Below are 21,225 nucleotides of genomic sequence, written 5' to 3'. Positions count from 1 at the left end.
ATATCAGTTGCTAAAAGAGGCTTTCCCCAATTCTTCCCTCTAAAGTAGGCATCCCTTGTTTTTTTCCCCTTTATAACCCATATTCTTTATTTTCATAGCACTAATAACAGTTTGAAATTCGATATTTGTGTATTTTTTTCGGTCTTTATTCTCTGTTAGACTCTGATGTTTCTTAAGGGCAGAAAACCATGTCAATTTAGTTGACCATTGTTTGGCCAGTGCCTTTCACAATGCCAGGCATCCAGTAGATGTTAAACTCATTGAATAAATAATTTTTTATATACCTCATTTTGATATAATTTGAATTAAAATCCAATAAGTATGCCTTTGAATTTAGAATAGGGTTGAGGAGTACTGAATTTAAGTGTATAAATGGGTATCCCATAAAAGATAATGACAGCTTTTTCCACTTCCATTATGGGTAGATTAAGAATAATAAGAGCTAACATTTACTGAAAGTTTGCCGTGTTTCAGGCACTTACATGTATTAATTCAATGATCCTTACGACAGCCATATGAGGTTGTTTGCAGGTGAAGTCACAAGGTCAGAGAGATTAATTAGCTTGCCCTAGACTAAACAAACATGAGAGAGCTGGGAATTGTTAACCCAAGCAATCTAGTTCAACTACTATGCCTTCTAGAATAAAAGGAAACAAGTTTAAGGGTAATATAACTACTTTAGGTAAGAAAGAAGGAAGAAGTCTGTGACTATAAATGCTGAATAAATTCCTAAAAAAAAAAAAAAAAAAAAAAAACTATTTCTCTAAAGAGCTTTAAAAATTCCACAACAGCCTCTCATTTGTAATGGGAGATATTTATAAAAGTGCACATAGTACTGTTTGAAACGCTTGTTTCCCAGTGCCGTAAAGAAATAGCACTTGAACATAAATTTAATTTACTCAGCAAGGCCATTTTTACTTCCTGCAGAAAGGGTACACTCGCCAGCAATTTTGTCTCCAAACAAAGGAGACAGGGTCATTTATAACCTGACGCGTCCACCCTCCTGCTGTGTCCAGTTTCCATTGGCTGGAATGGGACCTCACATTTTGTATTTGTCCCGACCAGCTAGCAACTTAGAACTTGTTAAAAGAGGCAAAGGCAGAGGAGAACAAAGGAAGGAGGAAGTAACTTGTGGAATGCTAAGAAAGGTAAAAACACCTTCAAATAAGGAAGAGAAACAGGCTATGACCTAATGCTTGCTTGGACCAGTATAAGCATGCCAGGGCAAATATTTAGGCTAAATTGTGAGAGCTAAGAACATAAAGTACATTGATTTCTTTATGACGGCTAGCAGATATTTAAGAATGTTAGCACGGCTCTTTGAATAAATTTTGCTTCTAAGAGAAGTTACTATTTATTCCTAATTAAATGGGGAGGAAAGTCTTTGAAGAGGAATCTCTACTTTATTTTTTACAGTACCAATGTTAGAAATCGTTAAAAACTGGAAACAACCTAAATGTCATTAAATGGAAAATGGAGAACAAATAAAGTATAAGGTAGAAAACAACACAGATGACTCTCAAAAACAATGTTGAACAAAGAAACAAGCTGCAGAAAAACGCTAATTTCCATAAAATTCAAAAACGATCAAAATGAAACCTACTATTTAGAATATAAATAAAAAGTCTGAAGAAAACCAAGAGATTAACTAAAAACTTGAGACGATGGTTATCACTGGTGAGAAAAAAGAAGAATGCAATTGGGAAAGGATCTGTAGGTGGTTCAAAAGCACTGTTAATGTTCAATTTCTTAAGCTGGAGAGCAGGTACACGTATTTTTTTTACCTTTGGCCTTATATATGTTATGTGTTGTTTCACATATATCTAGCTAAAGCTATACTATGTCACCAATGCAAAAAAGAAAGATCCAGCAGAATGGGAAAGCCCAAGGAAGCAATGTCATGTCCAAAAAAAAAGATGGGAAGGTCCAAAGATTATAAGCGCTATACTACCTGATATTGAACACCTGGCTTTCTTCCTTCTATAGCTTTAGTGCTGGGAGCCTGTACTCAATTTCCTCACAAACATTTGCTAACTCACATGGGCAAGGGCCCAGTGGGTCAGAGCTATCACTGACATGCAGAATCAAGTAGCCGGTTAACAGTGTGTTGATAACTACTTCCACCCAAATTCCCTACCTACATGAAATTTGCTGTATCCTGGTAGACGGGGCTAGCAAGCATATTTTCAGTTTACTTAGAAGCCCTCAGAAAGGACTATCTGACTATATATAGCATTGAAAGTACCCCAGTGGGTAGTTTTAAAACACCTTCAGACTCTCTCATATACTTTGAACCCCGAGTACCTATATATAGTTATAATCACAAAAGACAGCTCAAGAAAAGGGGTTAACGATGTGGTTGAATGACTGGCTCCCTGCTCCTGTTAGTAGGGCCATTTTCACCACTTATCTGAATACTTATTCACTAAAACTACAGAAATAACTGGATGCTGAGACTAAGATCACAACTGACATCCACAACTCTCATTTTCAAATTTTGCCTTTTTCAAAAAATGACTAATCCCATTAACTTGATGCAAATATTTATAAATGTAAAAGTACAAAAACACCCGTGCAAACAATATATTTGTTTCATACACTGCAATAAAATGAAATATTTATCTCGGGAAAAGGGTTCTTTGCTACTTAAAAAAGGTCTGAAAACATATGTATTATCATGTATTCTCAAACTGGACAAAACGCAGAGAATTTTTATGAACTTGATGGATGTTTATGTCCTTCCCCACCGAAGAATAGCCTGATTTTTCTATCCTCCCCTCAACCTTCACCTCATCAACTTTTCCCTTAGCCTTCCTACTCTAGGCTGTCAGCTCTTGTTTTCCAGTCAAACATATTAAAATAGGGGTTGTGAGAGCAAAGGAAGGGCTAACTGATAAAATAAAGCCAAAGGATGATGAACTTGGGATAGGTATTACCTGCCCTAGGGATTAACCACAGGTATACAACTAGGTAGATGATCATTATCATGTTTACAGGGGAGAAAGTGAAGTGTATATATTATACGTAGGAAAAACAGAATGCCAAGTACACTAGAAATGGGGATTAAATGTTTCTCATATTTCATATTTTTGACAAATACTTTAATTTAGTTTATTCATATACTGTATTTTATTTGCCATATGCTAGTCATTAAGTTTAATTCAGTTTTCATTTTCTGAGGTGGTATAATATAGTAGCTTGGAGCATAACTCTGAAGTTAGACACACTGTGTTCAAATCCTTGCTCTGCCACTTACACTCTATGAAACTTTGGGTAAATTTTTTTTTCTTTTTTTTTTTTTTTTTTTTTTAGGTGGAGTCTCATTCTGTCACCCAGGCTGGAGTGCAGTGGCGCGATCTCGGCTCACTGCAACCTCCGCCTCTCGGTTCAAGTGATTCTCCTGCCTCAGCCTCCTGAATAGCTGGGACTACAGGCGCGTGCCACTAGGCCCAGCTAATTTTTTGTATTTTTTTTAGTAGAGACAGGGTTTCACCGTGTTAGCCAGTATGGTCTCGATCTCTTGACCTCGTGATTCGCCTGCCTCGGCCTCCCAAAGTGCTGGGATTACAGGCACGAGCCACCGCGCCTGGTCTGGGTAAATTATTTAACATTACCATGTGTCACTTTCCTCATGTGTAAAACAAATCAGTGTACTATATTTACATATGCCACAAACCTCACAGAACAATGTTATAATTTTTTTTTTTTTTTTTTTTGAGACGGAGTCTCGCTCTTTCACCCAGGCTGGAGTGCAGTGGCGCGATCTCGGCTTGCTGCAGGCTCCGCCCCCCGGGGTTCACGTCATTCTCCTGCCTCAGCCTCCCGCGTAGCTGGGACTACAGGCGCCTGCCACCTCGCCTGGCTAATTTTTGTATTTTTAGTAGAGACGGGGTTTCACCGTGTTAGCCAGGATGGTCTCGATCTCCTGACCTCGTGATCCGCCTGCCTCGGCCTCCCAAAGTGCTGGGATTACAGGCGTGAGCCACCGCGCCCGGCCAATGTTATAATTTTTAACCTTGGTCATTTTTTTAATTGACAGAAATAAATATATTTACCCATATACTTACCATTTCTGGAGTTCTCCATTCCTCAGATCCAACTTTCCATCTGGTATCATTTCCTTTCAGCCTGAAGAATTTCCTTTAGCATTTCTTGCAGTGAAGGTCTGCTGGCAACAAAACCTCATTTTTGTTTATTCGGTGATACTCCCTCTTTCCAAGTACAGACTCCCTTTCAGTTTATGCCTGCTATGGTCACTCTCCAGTGCCTTCAGAGAGTTGTGGGTTTTCTGTATTTTGTCCAGAATTTATCATGGTTTTTTGTAAAAGGATTAGTTCAATATGACCTACTCCACCATTACTAGAAGTGGCTCATATTTTAAGATGCCAGAAAAGTTTTAAATATTCAAACATTCTTGGACACCTGACCATCAGGTGAAAGATGAACTACAATGCTTCAACATGATATATTCATAGTTATTCGTATCATAACATAAATTAATTCATGTAGTCTACTGGGTTATAATTCAGCAACCTAATTATTTCAGCACTGTTTCTATTTTTCCCACATATATTTTGTATGTATTTTACTCTCTCCCATGTAAACTTGATAATGATCATCTACCCAGACACATAATCATGTACTTGGTTGTTTCTTCTTCTAGCTTTGTTGAAAACAACAGAAACCAACTCCAGTAAACTTTAACAGAAAAGAAAATTACTGCAAAGAAATCAGGCAAATCACAGAAGCAGCGGACGTGTAGATAATCAGGCTCCAGAGGAAACCAAAGGAGGCAAGGAATGGCAAAAATCCTATATTGTGTATTCCAGTCCCATATCCCTTAACCCACTGAATACGTTTCCTCACTCCCTACCACCATACTGCTAGACTCACAACTATTCCACAGCCACTTCATCTAATCTAACTAATCTAACACCAATCGTTTCCTTAAGAGTAAGCGCTCTGGGCAGGACTATCTGATTGGCTCAGTCTAACTGCCAGGAGCAGATAGGTAGAAACTACCTTATCATGTGTAGTATTTGCCCCAGATAAAAAGGGTATCCAGTTGTAAGTTATTTCTAATATGTTGTTATTAATTATAAATTGGACAGTAGGCCGGGCATGGTGGCTCACGCCTATAGTCCCAGCACTTTGGGAGGCCAAGGTGGGCGGATCACCTGAGGTCAGGAGCTTGAGACCAGCCTGGTCAACATGGCAAAACCCCATCTCTACTAAAAATACAAAAATTAGCCAGGCATGGTGGCGGGTGCCTGTAATCCCAGCTACTCACGAGGCTGAGGCAGGAGAATCGCTTGAACCTGGGAGGTGGAGGTTGCAGTGAGCCAAGATTGCACCACTGTACTCCAGCTGGGTGACAGAGTGAGACTCTGCCTCAAAAAAAAAAAAAAAAAAAAAACTTGGACAGCATAAATCACTAGCAAGAGAGTAAAGAGGGCAAAATCATACAATATGAGAAATTTGTAAAAATAACTTGTCATGCTTGCTTTTTCCTTGGTTCAATGCTTCTAATAATTTTGGAGTTAAAAGTTATGCCCAACTTAAAATCTGATATACAAAGTTCTCATTTTTAAAATACATAATGCAATAAATAACTTCAGTTAGAAGAGGATTTCTACTCTTCAAAAGTATTCATTGGCCAGGCATAGTGGCTCACACCTATAATCCCAGCACTTTTGGAGGCCAAGGCAGGAGGACTGACTGGGGCCAAGAGTCTGAGACCAGCCTGGGCAAAATAGCAAGACCCTGTCTCTTAAAAAAAATAAATTTTTAATTGGCTGGTGGCATGTGCCTGTACTCCTACTCAAGAGACTGAGGCCAGGATCACTTGAGCCCAGGAAGTAGAGGCTGCAGTGAGCCATGATCATGCCACTGAACTTTAGCCTGAGCAACAGAACAAGACCTGTCTCCAAAAAAAAAAAACAAAAAAGGATTCATTGCTGGATAACTGGCTCCCTCATTGCAACTTGTTGCAGGAAGTCAGGGACCCCAAACGGAGGGACTGGCTGAAGCCATGGCAGAAGAATGTGGATTGTAAAGATTTCATGGACATTTATTAGTTCCCCAAATTAATACTTTAATAATTTCTTATGCCTGTCTTTACTGAAATCTCTGACCATAAATTGTGAAGATTTCATGGACACTTATCACTCCCCCAGTCAATACCCTTGTGATTTCCTATGCTGTCTTTACTTTAATCTCTTAATCCCATCATCTTCGTAAGCTGAGGAGGATGTATGTCACCTCAGGATCCTGTGATGATTGTGTTAACTGCACAAATTGTAAAGCATGTGTGTTTGAACAATATGAAATCTGGGCACCTTGAAAAAAGAACAGGATAACAGCAATGTTCAGCGAACAAGAGAGATAACCTTAAACTCTGACCACCGGTGAGCCAGGCGGAACAGAGCCATATTTCTCTTCTTTCAAAAGCAAATGGGAGAAATATCACTGAATTTTTTTTCTCAGCAAGGAACATCCCTGAGAAAGAGAATGCATCCCTGAGGGTAGGTCTCTAAAATGGCCACTTCAGGGGGTGGCCATCTTTTATGGTCAAAGCTGTAGGGATAAAATAAGCCCCAGTCTCCCATAGCACTCCCAGGCTTATTAGGATGAGGAAATTCCCACCTAATAAATTTTGGTCAGACTGGTTGTCTGCTCTCAAACCCTGTCTCCTGATAAGACGTTATCAATGACAATGCGTGCCCGAAACTTCATTAGCAATTTTAATTTCACCCCAGTCCTGTGGTCCTGTGATCTCACCCTGCCTCCATTTGCCTCGTGATATTCTATTACCTTGTGAAGCACGTGATTTCTGTGACCCACACCCTATTCATACACTCCCTCCCCTTTTGAAAATCACTAATAAAAACCTGCCGGTTTTACGGCTCAGGGGGCATCACGGAACCTGCCGACATGTGATGTCTCCCCCAGACACCCAGCTTTAAAATTTCTCTCTTTTGTACTCTGTCCCTTTATTTCTCAGACTGGCCAACACTTAGGGAAGATAGAAAAGAACCTACGTGAAATATCGGGGGTGAATTTTGCCTGATATCTGGCTGAATTTCCCCCGATAGCAACTGAAATAAGATTAAATTTAGAAAATCCCTATTTTCTTCTACTTTCTGAATCAGGACACAGTTTTTAACCAATCAATTTGTGCTTTTACACCAAGAACATCATTTTATTAATTTATAGATTCATGCATTTTAAGGTGCCTGCCCTCACAGAATTTCCATCTTGGGTAGACATGAATAAATTAAAAACATGGGTAGACATGAATCAATTACTCTACTGAAGCTACTAAAATCAAGCTAATATGAAGTACCAGGGGTACCAGTATTGAACAATAAGAAAAAAATGTAAAAGACTGAAATTCAGTGAGTGTTTTGGCTAGCTTGTCCATTTGTCTGTCATTGACTAGGCCATGCTACAACTCTGTAGAGAGAAAAGTTGTAGAAAACTGATAATAATACAAATAATTCCTGTCCATAGAAATGCAAATTATGTCCTGTAAAATGGAACTGATTATTGCTCAGTGGATATTCATCAGTTTTGCCAGTTTTGCATTCAATATGTGGTACTTCAACTGGCAATAATATCATTATTGAGTTAAATATAATCTTTGACAAATTATCATTTTATATTTTTTTGAGAATCATGATCATATTCACTTTTTAACCTTATCCTTTAAAAATGGTCTGCTTGGTAGAGGGTTAAAATAGAAAGACAACATACATATCTGTCATCCATAATTCTATAATGCAACCTTGAAAAACATGGCAAAGGAGGGCTGCCTAGGGGACAATTACTATAACAAAACAGACTTGGGATCAACACAATGATTATTTCTCTGTATTACATAATAGAAATAGTCCAGAAATGTATTGTTCTCTACTACAGATAATATGTCTCTATATATAATACATATTATATACACATATATAGTATGTATATATATAGTATGTACATATATATACACAGTATATATGGTATATATTGTATATACAGTATATATACTGTATAACTAAAGATATCTTATTTACTATAGTATATATATGGTATACTACTAAAGATATTTACTATACAGTATATATACTGTATACTACTAAATATATCTTATTTACTATACAGTATATTGTATACTACTAAAAATGTCTTATTTACTATATAATATAGAGACTTACACATATAAAGTATACAGCATACAGTATATACAAACACATGTGTGTGCATATATATATAATAGACAATATACAAAATAACTGTGCCAATATCTAAATGGGAGATAATTTATATTATTTAGAATAGGAATCCAGTAAATAACATGAATCCTAGACTAACTCTGGCATTTTAACTCTTCATCTAGTTGTAAACTATTTTAATACAATGAGAGCACAATTCATAATTTGGCATCAAAAGTTTATTTCCTTCTTACAGGCACACAGTTAAGTAATTTTATCTTTTCAATTAGACACAATATAGAGACAGGACAAACCAAAGTGTTTTTCCTACCCTCACACACCACTCAACACATTTCTCATACCAGATGTATGTGCGTTTCTCTGCACACTACAAGCAATTCTCTACCAGATACCAAATGCGTTGTCCTATAATTTAAGTCAATTCTGACATTATCTACCTAGAGATAGCATCGGATCCCACAGGTAAGGACTCAGTCCCACAAGACTGTCCCCCACCCCCGACTTCTGATGCCAGTCACAAACCCCATGTTGTGACCTGTGCATCTGACCAACTGGCTATATATCAGGGTTCCCACGAACCCCTTTTTGGGTTCAATTAATTTGCTAGCGTGGCTCCCAGAACTCAGAGAAACACTTTACTTATACTTATCTATTTATCGTAAAGGTTACTACAAAGGATACAGATGAACAGCCAGAGGGAGGAAATGCATAAGGCAAGGCATGTGGGAAGGGGCACAGAGTGCCATGTCTTCTTTGGGCATGCCACTCTGCAGGCACCGCCAGCTGTTCAACTATCCAGAAGCTCTCTGAACCCTGTCCCTTTGGGGTTTTATGGAGGTTTCTTTATGTAGGCATGACTGATTAGATCAATAGTCACGGGGGAATCTATCCAACCTTCAGCTTCTAGAGGTTGTGGGGTTCAGCTGAAAGAGTCAACCCTCTAATCACAAAGTTGGCTCCTCTGGCAACCAGCCCCCCTATCCTGAGGCTATCCAGGAGCCTCCAGCTACCAGTCATCTCACTAGCATACAAAAAACACTTATCACTTTAGAGATTCCAAGGGTTTGGGCTGTTGTGTGCCAGGAACCAGGCGCAGAGACCAAATATATACTTCTAATTATATCATAAATGATATATAAATATCCATCATTAATAGGTTTCTCATAGGCAACTTAATAATAAAATCAGATTTTCATAGCCAGAAAAGACCATGTTCTTTTGAAGTCTTCACTATAAGGTAGTTCCACAATGCAGTTTCAAACATTCTGAATGTAATTTCAAATAACAGTAATAAAAATGCTTTTTAAAAATCCCTTTGCAATCAAGAAGTTCTAGTCACTATGGTAACTTAATTCATTTTAGATGCATATTTCAACTTTTTATATTTAATCTGACCTATAGTGTAATTTCCAAAGTGATATTTCCTGAAGCCAAAACCCAGACTTCATGTCTCTAGAGTAACCTTGCCTTATATTAGTAAGTCTATATCCCTTCCCAAAGTAGTTCTGGCTGGCCTGGGCTTGTTGTAAATAATTGGTTCAGTCAGACAGCTTTTTAACTGTCAACACCCTTAACAATTCACACAATGTACATGGAAAGTATTGTACCTTAAATTAAAGATATGTTTCCTCTAAATAAAGTCTATTGTTTGGGAGAGTCTGCTGAACGGAAATGAAGCAGCTTTATGTTCTCTAGAAAAGAAGTGAAAAGGCATCTCATCTCACTTTTCCCTTCCTTTATCCCATTTCAAGCATGATCCAGAAATTAAATATTTTATGTAGACAGAAAAAGTAACATATCATTAAAGGATGCAAACCTGCAAAATCTAATAGTCATGTAAGCCTGTGAGATTGCCAAAAACTGTTCTACATTTTTAATATCTGAAAATAATCAAATAATTTTATGTCAAATACAAATTTTCCAAGCTCCCTGGTATATCCCCTCTAAAATTTTAAACAAATATACTTGATATGAAAAATAGCAGTTTATCCAAATATCAAATATTATACTGAGTATTTGAACAGCAAACACAAACAGTCCTAATCCCAATCATAGACTATATTGTGAAATGTTAATGTATTTAAATTTTTTAATTATACATGGAATTAACTTAAATACTGCACTTTAAACAATTAGTTATTAATATTTCATTCATATTAAATAACAAGAACACATGAAGTGATACCCAACACCGGAAATCTTCAAAGGTAAATTATACATTGTGGGAAGTCTAGTTTTGGCTTCTGGAAAATGTTAACTGCAAACAATCTACACAGATGTTCACAGAAATACTGAATAGCTCTTTTAAGGAAATACTAAATGATGGGGTAATAACAGAAAAGTTAAAAAAATACACTGTGTTATATTTGTATCTCTTCATCAGGCCAAATTAATAAGGCAGACTCAACAGTCATGGTTTCATAACAATTTTAGTGAATAATACAAGGTATCAAATTACTGGAAATCTTTGTCCCAGTTTTATACCAATTTTCAGCATTATCATTATTTAAAATAAATTTAAATAAATCTCACCATATTAGTATCCCGAAAATAACTCAAAAAGTAAACCACTTAGCTTATATTACCTACAGGCAGAGTAGAGCTCTGAGTATGACTCTGCCTTTAGGATGAAGAACAGGATGCAAATCCATATTGCCAATTATATCTATAGTAGCAACTTATGAAAACTGCCCTTTCCACCAACCCTACCACAAGGGGAGCCACAAGATATTCCATGAAAAGAAATATGTGTTCTAAACATCATGATTCCTCTCCAACTGTGCCCTCACCTGAGTGGACTGGGAATGGGCACCTGACATAGCCTGGAGGTTGGTAAGTAAAACATGGGAAACTTAGGAGGGGAAGCTCTGCCCAAACAACAGCAGCGATGAACTCCCAGACCAATCTACCTCTTTCTCTCTAAGGAAGTATGGACACCCAGACAATTAAGAGCAAGAAGAAAAGCAGAAAGATTTTAAAAGTTAAGTTAGGTTATTGATAAAACGCTAGAATTAAGACGTGTGGACTGCTGAAGCTAGGACAGGTAACACAGAACCCATAACTTTTTGAGATTCTAGAATGGCCTATCGATTCTATTCTTCATGAGATTCACTTATTCTTCATGAGGCTCAAATAATGGCCCTATTTGTTCCTATTTAGGAGAGGGAGAATAGGATTGGAATCTCACAGTTTGGCTTTCCCTGGGTTCCCCTGAGGTCTTCCTAAGTGGCCAAGATTTGTCTCTTCTTATTATCATGCATATCCTTACACTATAGCATCCTATGACAAAGCATCTGAGGTGGTCTCTGTTCCTTATTCTCCAGAAAATAATTGAAAGGGCATCTTATATCACTTTTCACTAAAAGTGCTAAATAGAAGATCATGTGTGCTCTAAACATAATTCTTCTCCAACTGTGCCCCACACATAAACCTGAGTGGACTAGGAATGGGCACCTCACACAGTCTGGAGGCTGGTAAATAAGTGTTAAATAAAAGATGCTAAATCAAAGATCATCTGTCTTGATGTTTAGCTCATTTCCTCTTATTAAGTCATGGCAAATTAGAAAAAAGTCATCAACTGGTTGGGCACAGTGGTTCATGCCTGTAATCCCAGCACTTTGGGAGGCCAAGGTGGGTGGATCACTGGAGGTCAGGAGTTCGAGACCAGCCTGGCCAACATGGCGAAACCCTATCTCTACTAAAAGTAAAAAACATAGCTGGGTGTGGTGGCACACACCTGTAATCCCACCTACTCAGGAGGCTGAGGCAGGAGAATCACTTGAACTCAGGAGGCAGAGGTTGCGGTGAGTCAACATCACTCCACTGCACTCCAGCCTGGGCAACAGAGCTAAACGCCATCTCAAAAAAAGAAAAAGAAAAAGAAAAAATCATCAACAATCACCTAAAGAAAAACAAAGCCTTTAGTACTGATGCAATCCACTGAATAAAATGAGAAGTCATGAATCCAAACGGAGTAGATAGATTAGATACGTAGGTAGGCAGGTAGGTAAATACACAGATAGATAGACAGATAGACAGACAAGATAGATAATGCTAGTTTGGATGTCTATACCAAATCTCATGTTGAAATTTGATGCTATTGTAATAGTATTAAAAGGTGGGGACTTTAAGAGGTGATTAGGTCATGAGGGTTCTGTCCTCGTAAACTGGTTAATGTTGCTATCAGGAGGATGGGTTAATTATTGTGGGAGCGGGCTCCTGATATGTTCAGCCCCCTTCCTCTCTTTGTCTCTCACACTTGCTTGCCATGTGGTGATTTCTGCCATGAGATGACCCTCACCAGAAGCCAGTGCCACACTCTTGGACTTGCAAGCCTCCAGAACTATGAGCCAAATAAACTTCTATTCTTTATAAATCACTCAGTCTGTAGTATTTGTTATATATAGGAGCAGCGAACAAAGGCAGATGAGAAGGAAAAACTCAAACTTACAGTAGAATGCCATTTACTAAGTGGTAAAAAAATGACAGACTTAGAAAATCATTTTACAACCATAGTAATAATTGATTCAGGCACAAATCATCAATGAGTGCTAAAACTGAGTAAAAGTTTGGTGAGAAAAAGGATATTAATGTAGTCTCAACGTATGTCCCCACTGATTATTAATTACAAGGGCAAGAAATGGTAATTTTATAGTAAAGAAATCTGGTGAATACCTTAACCAAATGATTAAAATCAACATCATAAATAATAAGACATACTGATTTAATGCCCTGATAAGGCCATTACATCACCTATGTAATCTTCCTCCCAAAAATGCAAACCTGAATTTAATCACAAAAAAAATCAAACAAACCCAAATTGAGGGATGGTCTCCAAAAAACTAGCCTATACTCTTCAGAAATGTCAATGTCATGAAAGACAAAGAGGGCTGATAAACTGTTCCAGATTACAGGAGATTAAAGAGATATGACATCTAAATTAAATGCACAATCCTGTATGAGGGGAAAAACATTATGGGACATTACTGAGATAACTGGCAGTGTGTCAACAGGAGAGTATATTAGATACTGGTACACATCAATGTTAAGTTTCTTAACTGTATAGTGGTTAAGCAAAAGAATGCCCTTGTTCCTGGAATATATTCACTGAAGAATACAGGAATATAAAAGGACACATTGTCTGCAACTTACTCTCGAATGATTCAGAAAAAATCATTCGAGAGTAATGTGTGGCAAGGGGATAGTGTGGTGGGAACATGTGATAAAGCAAATGTGACAACATGTTTAAAAGGTAAATCTAACTAAGGGGGCCTTAGATGTTCTTTTTACTATTCTTACAACTCTTTAGTAAATTTGAAATTATTTCAAAATAAAAGCCAAAAAAAAATAGCTGAGCTTGTAAGAGACAGCACTTCTCTTCACCAAAAAGTAGGAACTAAAAACCAACGTAGTAGGCATACAAAGCCGTGTTAGAGCTTAGTTCCATAAGACATATTTCCATATGTCTTTGTGTGAGATAATGTACAGCGCAAGGAAGGGGAAACCAGGAGTAGCCCGGCAAACTTGAGTTGAGGAGACAGAACAGAAAAACTGGAGAAGACAAGGTAGTTAGTTCCCTGAAGAGGGAGAATCATACAGAGAGAACTCCAGAGAATTTCAGAGGGTTCCCCTTGAGAATTCAGCTGAGTACTGACAGCACATGCATATGATAAAACCATGAGGCTGGAGAAAGAGCAACTAGAAATGATTACAGATAACAGTGCTTGGCACTTATATCAGGCTGGGAATAGTGCCTGTTCTCACCAGCCCGACAGAAAAACTTTGTGATTCACAGTCATTGGGTAGAGTACACCGAAAAGTCTTGGCTCAGGAGTAGGAAATTATTAGCCCTAGTAGCTGAGCAATACTCAGATCCTGACTAATATTTAATAAATCTTAAAAGCAAGTTTTGAAAGAATTAAACTAATTTCAAATAATTTAATTGCATCACAGAATAAAGCTCAAAGTTATTTATAGAAAGATAAAATCATTCAGGCCGGGCATGGTGGCTCAGGCCTGTAATCCCAGCACTTTGGGAGGCTGAGACGGGTGGATCGTTTGAGTCCTGGAGTTCGAGACCAGCCTTGGAAACATGGCAAAACCCTGTATCTGCAAAAAACTACAAGAAATTAGCCAGGCATGGTGGTGCATACCTGTAGTCCCAGCTATTTGGGAGCTGAGGATGGAGGATTATTTGAGCCTGGGAGGTTGAGGCTGCACTGGCCACTCGCTCTAGCCTGGGCAATAGAGCAAAACCCTAACTTAAAAAAAAAAAAAAAAGACATGTAATATTCGCAATCTGACATTTAATAAAAAAAATTACCAGACTTCCAAAGAAGCATAAAAATATGGCCCATAATAGAAATAAAAATTAATTAAAACCAACCCAGGACTGGCAGACATGTTATAATCTGGAGACTAGAATATTAAAACAATGATTATAACTATATTCCACATGTTAAACAAATGTAGTAGACATGAAAGATATTTTTTAAAAGACCCAAATCCAACTTCTACACATAAAAACAATATGTGAAATGAAAAATATACTGGATAGAATGAATAGCATATTAGACATTGCAAAATAAAAAACTGGTGTCCTTGAAAACCTAGCAACAGAAACTTTACAAAATGAAACCTAGAAAGAAAAGATAATTTTAAAAATAAACAGAGCACCAATGAGCCGTGAGACAACTTCAATCAGCTCACAATACATATAACTGTCATCCCCAAAACAGCACAAGAATCAAAGGGCAGACAGAAAAAAATATTTCAAGAAACAAGGTCAAAATTTCCCCAAATTCATTGAAAACTACAAACCTATGGATCCAAGAAGCTCCATGAACCCCAAGCACAAGAAACATGAAAAAGACTACACTTGCAAGGCACATCATAATGAAATTACTCAAAACCAGTAATAAAGAGAAAAATGTTAAAAGCAGCCAGAGAAAAACAGACATTTAAGTACAAATACAGAAAGATAAAGATGATAGTAGATTTTTCATCAGAAACAAGGCAAATGAAAAAAAACAGTGGATCAAGATCTTCAAAGTACTGAAAGAAAAAACTATCAACCTAGAACTCTATATCCAGTGAAAATATCTTTCAAACAAACATTTTTCTACACATACAAAAGCTGAGAGAATTTTTCAGTAGCCAATCCTAACCACAAGAAATATTTTTAAAAAGGAACTACATTAGACAGAAGAAAAATCATACTACATTAGAAATACAGATCTATAAAAAGAAATTAAAGGACTGAAAATAGTAACCATGTTGATGAATATTTAAGATATTTTCTCATTATTTAAATCTCTTTTAAAAATAATTGACTAAGCAAAAATAACAATGATGTTGTATGGGGCTCATAACATGTAAAAGTAAAGTGGTCAGAAAGGGAGAAATGGAAGTAAATTATTGGCAGGTTTTTATATATGAAGTGGTATAATATCACTTGAAAATACACTATGATAAAAGGATGTATGCTATAAACCCTACAACAGTCACTAAAATAAAGTTACTATCAATAAGCCAACAAAGGAGATAAAATGGAATTGTAAAATATTTCAATTCATCAAAAAGAAGGAAGAAGAGAGAACAGAGAACAAATGGGACAAATTGAAGACAAACAGCAAGACGTCACTTAAATTTAACCTTGAAATTTTGAAAACCTGGCAGGGCACGGTGGCTCATGCCTGTAATCCCAGCACTTTGGGAGGCCAGGCGGGCAGATCACGAAGTCAAGAGATCGAGATCATCTGACCAACATGGTGAAAACCCATCTCCACTAAAAATACAAAAATTAGCTGGGTGTGGTGGCACATGCCTGTAGTCCCAGCTACTGGGGAGGCTGAGGCAGAAGAATTGCTTGAACCCAGGAAGTGGAGCTTGCAGTGAGCCAAGATCGCGCCACTGCACTCCAGCGTGGCGACAGAGCAAGACTCCGTCTCAAAAAAAAAAAAAAAAGAAATTTTGAAAAATGGAAATAGTTTACGGTACAAGTGCCATGCGTGACTGTATTCTCTCTCAAATTTGTTGTTCAATAATAAAAGATAACATTCTAAGTCACCATGTTTCATATAAAATAGGATACATATGAGTGGTCAGTGCCTGTGGTCCCAGCTACCTGGGAGGCTGAGGCAGGAGGATCATTCAAGCCCGGGCGTTCTAGACCAGCCTCAGCAACCTAGCGAGACCACATCTCAAAGAAGAATAAGAAAAAAAAAGAGTGGTCAGAGGTGTATGTATATCTTAAACTAAAACAAAAAATAAAACCAGGCTATGTGCAGTGGTTCATGCCTATAATACCAGCACTTTGGGTGGCCAAGGCAGGAGGATCACTTGAGCCCAGGAATTTGAGGCCACAGTGATTTGATCATACCACTGCACTCCAGCCTCGGAAACAGAGTTAGATGGCCTCAAAATAAATAAATGAATGAATAAATACCGACATACTAACACAGCTTAAAAAGAAGTAGATTACTAATATTTTGAAGACCCCAGTACCCCGTCTCCTACTTTCCTCCCCAAGCAACCACTATCCTGAATTCTGAATTAATCATTCCTCTGCTCTTAGTTATGGTTTTACCAGATGTGTATGAAATCCTGAACAACAGTATTTGTTGCAAATTTTTAATTTTTATAAAAATTAAATCAATGTATATATTATTATATGGTTTGCTTTTTTTAATTAACATTGTATTTTTGATGCTCATCCATGTTGGTGTGTAGCTATATTCATTTTCAATGAATCCAATGAAAATGAATTCATTTTCAATGAATCCAATGGATTTCAATGAATCCATGTTGGTGTGTAGCTATGTTCTATGAATTTTCGATATTATTTTTACATTTTCCTATTGATGGCCATATGGGTAATTTCTAGAGCTGTGCTCTTAGAAACAGTGCTTATGAACATCTTGTACATCTCTTGATTTGAATGGGTATGTAAAGGAATGGAATTGCTACATTATGTTTCCAGATATAATGATCACTCTGTGTTATTAGCCTCATTTTATTAATAAATGAAGGCTTATAGAGACCAGGAAACTTGTTCAAGGTCACACGGCTAGGTAGTAAAGTTAAGACCAATAAATTCTGCTCCTTCACTTGAAAAAAACTCAAGGTTAGGTAGCTCATACTTCTGGAAACATGTAATTATCAAACAGAATCCTGATGAATAATGTTTTACCTTGTTTAACTAAGGTTAAAAGAGGAGGTCCTAGCAAATTATTCCACTCAATTCTACCACTTGACCACTCAAAGCAACTTGACTACATAATGATCATGATTGAAACTTTTATCCTATTAAAATATCCTGTATTTCACCATTCCTGAAAATTCTAGTCAAATGTTAATAGTCTAAAATGTGTACAAATTGTGTACATATAAAATTATAAGACATAGTAATAAAGTGGTTCTCATTGAGACTACAGTTTTAAATTACAAGCACTTTTATTTTTGCCATAACTAAATTTGGAATTACTATGTTTAAGATTCACTGAAGTGAATGTAATAATTATTTTTAAAATACTACATATTCATTTTAGAAATTACTTGAGAATACTTTCAAAAATGTCCTGCATGTCACTTAAGCCAACCAAATCATTTCCAAGATACCTAGCATTACACTTAAATTTTAAAAAAGGTAAAAAGCCAAAGTTTTTTTTCAGCTAAGGTCAACTATTTAGCTCTGCAATCTTTCCTTTAAAAAATATTTGTAATAATTTGGTCTCTGATTTATTTCACAAGTCTTAATCTTGCTTTATAAATAATCCTATTTTCAATCACACTCCATTATCTAACATGGCTGTTTACTAATTACATGATCCTATGGTAAAGTACATATTTCTAAAAATGTAGCAACTTAGACTGACAGCAATGTAAGGCATCTTTACATTATAGTACTCTCTAAATATTACATTGTTACTTTCAACAAAAAGGAACCAGATTATAACAAAATTGTTATAAAATAGCTTAAAAGTGTAACAGAACTTCATTAAAGAAAACATTAAGATGAATGAGTTTTAACTAGATCTGTAACAATTTTATATATGCGAGAGATAAAATTAATATGAGGTTAAATAATTTTCTTTTTTGTTCTTTTGTGTTTTTTTTTTTTGAGACAGTATCTCACTTTGTCGCCCAGGCTGGGGTGCAGTGATGCCAGTGCAACCTCTGCTTCCTGGGCTCAAGCAACCCTCCCACCTCAGCCTCTTGCGGAGCTGGGAGTACAGGTGCACAACACCATACTCAGCTAATTTTTTTAAATATTTTTTGTAGAGACAAGGTCTCAGTATATTGCCCAGGCTGGTCTCAATCTTGGATTCAAGCAGTCCTCCAGCCTTAGCCTCTCAAAGTGCTGAGATTACAAGTGTGAGCCACCACGCTCAGCTGAGGTTAAATAATTGTATACTATAAAAAAGCATACGATCTTGTGAGTTCCAAAGTGCTTTGGGTATCAAGAGCCAATATTCTATTTCAGGGATTTGAAACTTAATGCTCCTTTAATATCTTTGCTGGATGTTGTTAGAATAGTATTTCAAACATTTTCTACAATTTGAATTAAATATTACCTTACTAAATAATGCGAGGCTGGGCAAAAAAAAATGTTAAGTACATCTCCAAATATAGCATAACAGTTTAATGCTCTGTTTGTTGCCTTAACAAAAAATGAATGTCTGCAACACATTCACAAACCACCTGGAGATTCAAACTCACAATGAAAGTGCAATGACATACTGTGCTACTTGACATTAGCTATTACCAAAGACGGTTCAAAAGAAAGAGAACACAGACAATCTTATTAGTATAATTGGAAATGTGCTGATATACCCACCTTACCAAACATCTTCTCTTGCAGTGTATTATATTACCTGAGAACAGTCACTTATAATCAGCGCTAATATGCTCCTTAACCTGATTTACAAGGACAACTAGCGATAAACAGAACAAGGCCCATGAACTACCACACAGATGACTTCAATTCTGTACATCTGGACTGGATGGGAATATGGGGGCTTACATGTTTGTGGCCTTCTTGGAGTATGGGAATGTCCCGTCCTGCTATAGGACTGCAGTGAGAATTCTGGTTATAAAAGGTCTCTCTTGTAAAATTCACTGTAAATCAAGGACAAAAATCATGAGATTGTTTTGTTATACTTTAAGTTCTAGGGTACATGTGCACACAGTGCAAGTTTGTTACATATGTATGTATACATGCCACGTTGGTGTACTGCACCCATTAACTCGTCATTTACACTAGGTAAAATCATGAGATTTTTAAGGACAACAACATGGAAAAATCTTTCTGTTAGCAGCTAGTAAAATTCATTTAGGAGGATAATGGGAGAAACTTTTCGTAACTGCTCAGAATAAAAAGTAAAACTCAGAGAACCTACGTTTGAGAATAATGCATACCTACTAATTCAGTACTAGACACATAAATTTCAGAGTTTTTGACATAAAAGTAGCATTTGAAGTGATGCAACTTATGAATTAGCTGACTGAGGGATTTAGTATAGACAGAGAATACAGGCACCCCAATGTTAAGAGATCACAACTAAAAAAAAATTTAGAAACTCCAAAGAACTGAGAACCAGTAACAAAAGAGGAAAACCAGGAAAGTATGTTGTCTGAGAGCCAAATGAATAAAGAGATACAAGGAGAGTCATTCAGGTATGATATTAACAAATGCTAAAAAGTCAAGCATTACATTTCTTTCCAAAAATAGCAAATCCTCCAAACTGAAATAGAGAAAAATTGAAAGATATTACTTGGCATTCATTTATCAGTGACAGAGAAAAAACGGAAGTTCTAACAATGTTATCTAATAGAGATGTTTTATTCATTTTCATTACGTATATGCTGTGTATGCTATTCTCGAGCATCGTATCTTCCTTTTAACATCCACAAGAAACAAGCTTTCAAAAAGCACAGCAATTCTCTTGGCAGCATTAATTTTAAAGAGAACCTCTTAAGTTGTTTTACCAGCTGAGACTGACTGATTAAACAACCAGCGTCTCCCCTTCAGCTGCTAGTCTTTCCTCAGAAATGCCGGTTTGGCATAACTTTTAAGACTCAAGATGGTTTAAGGCGCATCCTGTTTCTTCCAAAAGAGAATGGACAAAACTTAACATTTACGGAGGGCTTAGCGCAAATTAGATCCGTATACTGTGACCTCCTGGAAGGGAGAGGCTCACCTCCTACAAAGTAAATGCTCAATAAATATTTTTGATATAACTCTGGAAGAGCTTCATTTGGGGTCGGAGGTGCACCTACTCCTGGGCACCACGCCCTCCAGAATAGTTGCATTCCCACGCCCCTCAAACTCCGCTCAGAAAAGGGACCGGCGAGCTTGCAGGCATCCGCCCAGCGGATAAAAGCAAAGCGGGACGGCGCACCACCGCATTCCGGACTCTAAGGTTAAAAGAAAACCCCTTGCCCTCGGGCCAGGGCTCACCTTTCTCGGGAGTGGGAAAGAAGCGCGACTCCCGGCCGCTTCGTAGTAGGCGTCCCGGCAAAACTCTCGCCTCATCACCAGACACTATCCCGGGCAGAAGGTTCCTGGGCTAGGTTCTTGGACCCGAGAGAGAGCGACACGCTCGCTTGGTCTCTTGGGTCTCCAGGACGCCGCCGCCACAGTTCCCTCAGGTGCTATAAAGCAGCCAGCGTGTGCGTGCGCTCCCGCCTCGTCGCTTAGCAACCTGAGAAGCTGTCCGGTCGTCCCAACTTATCAATTCCCCCGCCCCTCCAGAGTGTCAATTGTTTTTTAAAAGATTTTGTTTCCGGGTCGATCCAGCTTTACGCAGCGGAAGGTCTCTTTACCTTCCACGTTTACCCTCATGGGAGGATGCAGTCTCAGTCACGCGCGTGTGGGTGATGTCGCAAAGGGGTCATTCTCCCCTCCCTAGAGTTACACACGCTATCTCTCCCGCCAATTGCCGGGCGCCATCAGGCAGGTCCTTTCCGCCTGAGCCCAAACCATCCGCTTGTCGTCGTCCTC

The 21,225-nt window shown here is 37.6% G+C and overlaps 1 protein-coding gene across 2 annotated transcripts in view; it reads right to left on the bottom strand.

The window, feature by feature from the left end:
* Positions 1 to 21,160, bottom strand: part of WDPCP (WD repeat containing planar cell polarity effector) — a 496,574-nt gene extending 475,414 nt beyond the window's left edge. For both annotated transcript variants that reach the window (XM_032178078.2, XM_032178079.2), the window contains exon 1: positions 20,683 to 21,160. In XM_032178078.2, the coding sequence (XP_032033969.1) occupies positions 20,683 to 20,757 (75 nt within the window). In that variant the 5' untranslated portion in view covers positions 20,758 to 21,160. The remainder of the gene's footprint in view (positions 1 to 20,682) is intronic.
* Positions 21,161 to 21,225: the final 65 nt, after the last annotated feature.

This window comes from Hylobates moloch, unplaced genomic scaffold (genome assembly GCF_009828535.3).
Source record: "Hylobates moloch isolate HMO894 unplaced genomic scaffold, HMol_V3 SCAFFOLD_15, whole genome shotgun sequence".
In the NCBI taxonomy this organism is placed as follows: Eukaryota; Metazoa; Chordata; class Mammalia; order Primates; family Hylobatidae; genus Hylobates; species Hylobates moloch.
The sequence above is the reverse complement of the archived record's forward strand: the minus strand, read 5'-3'. Positions and strand labels throughout refer to the sequence as shown.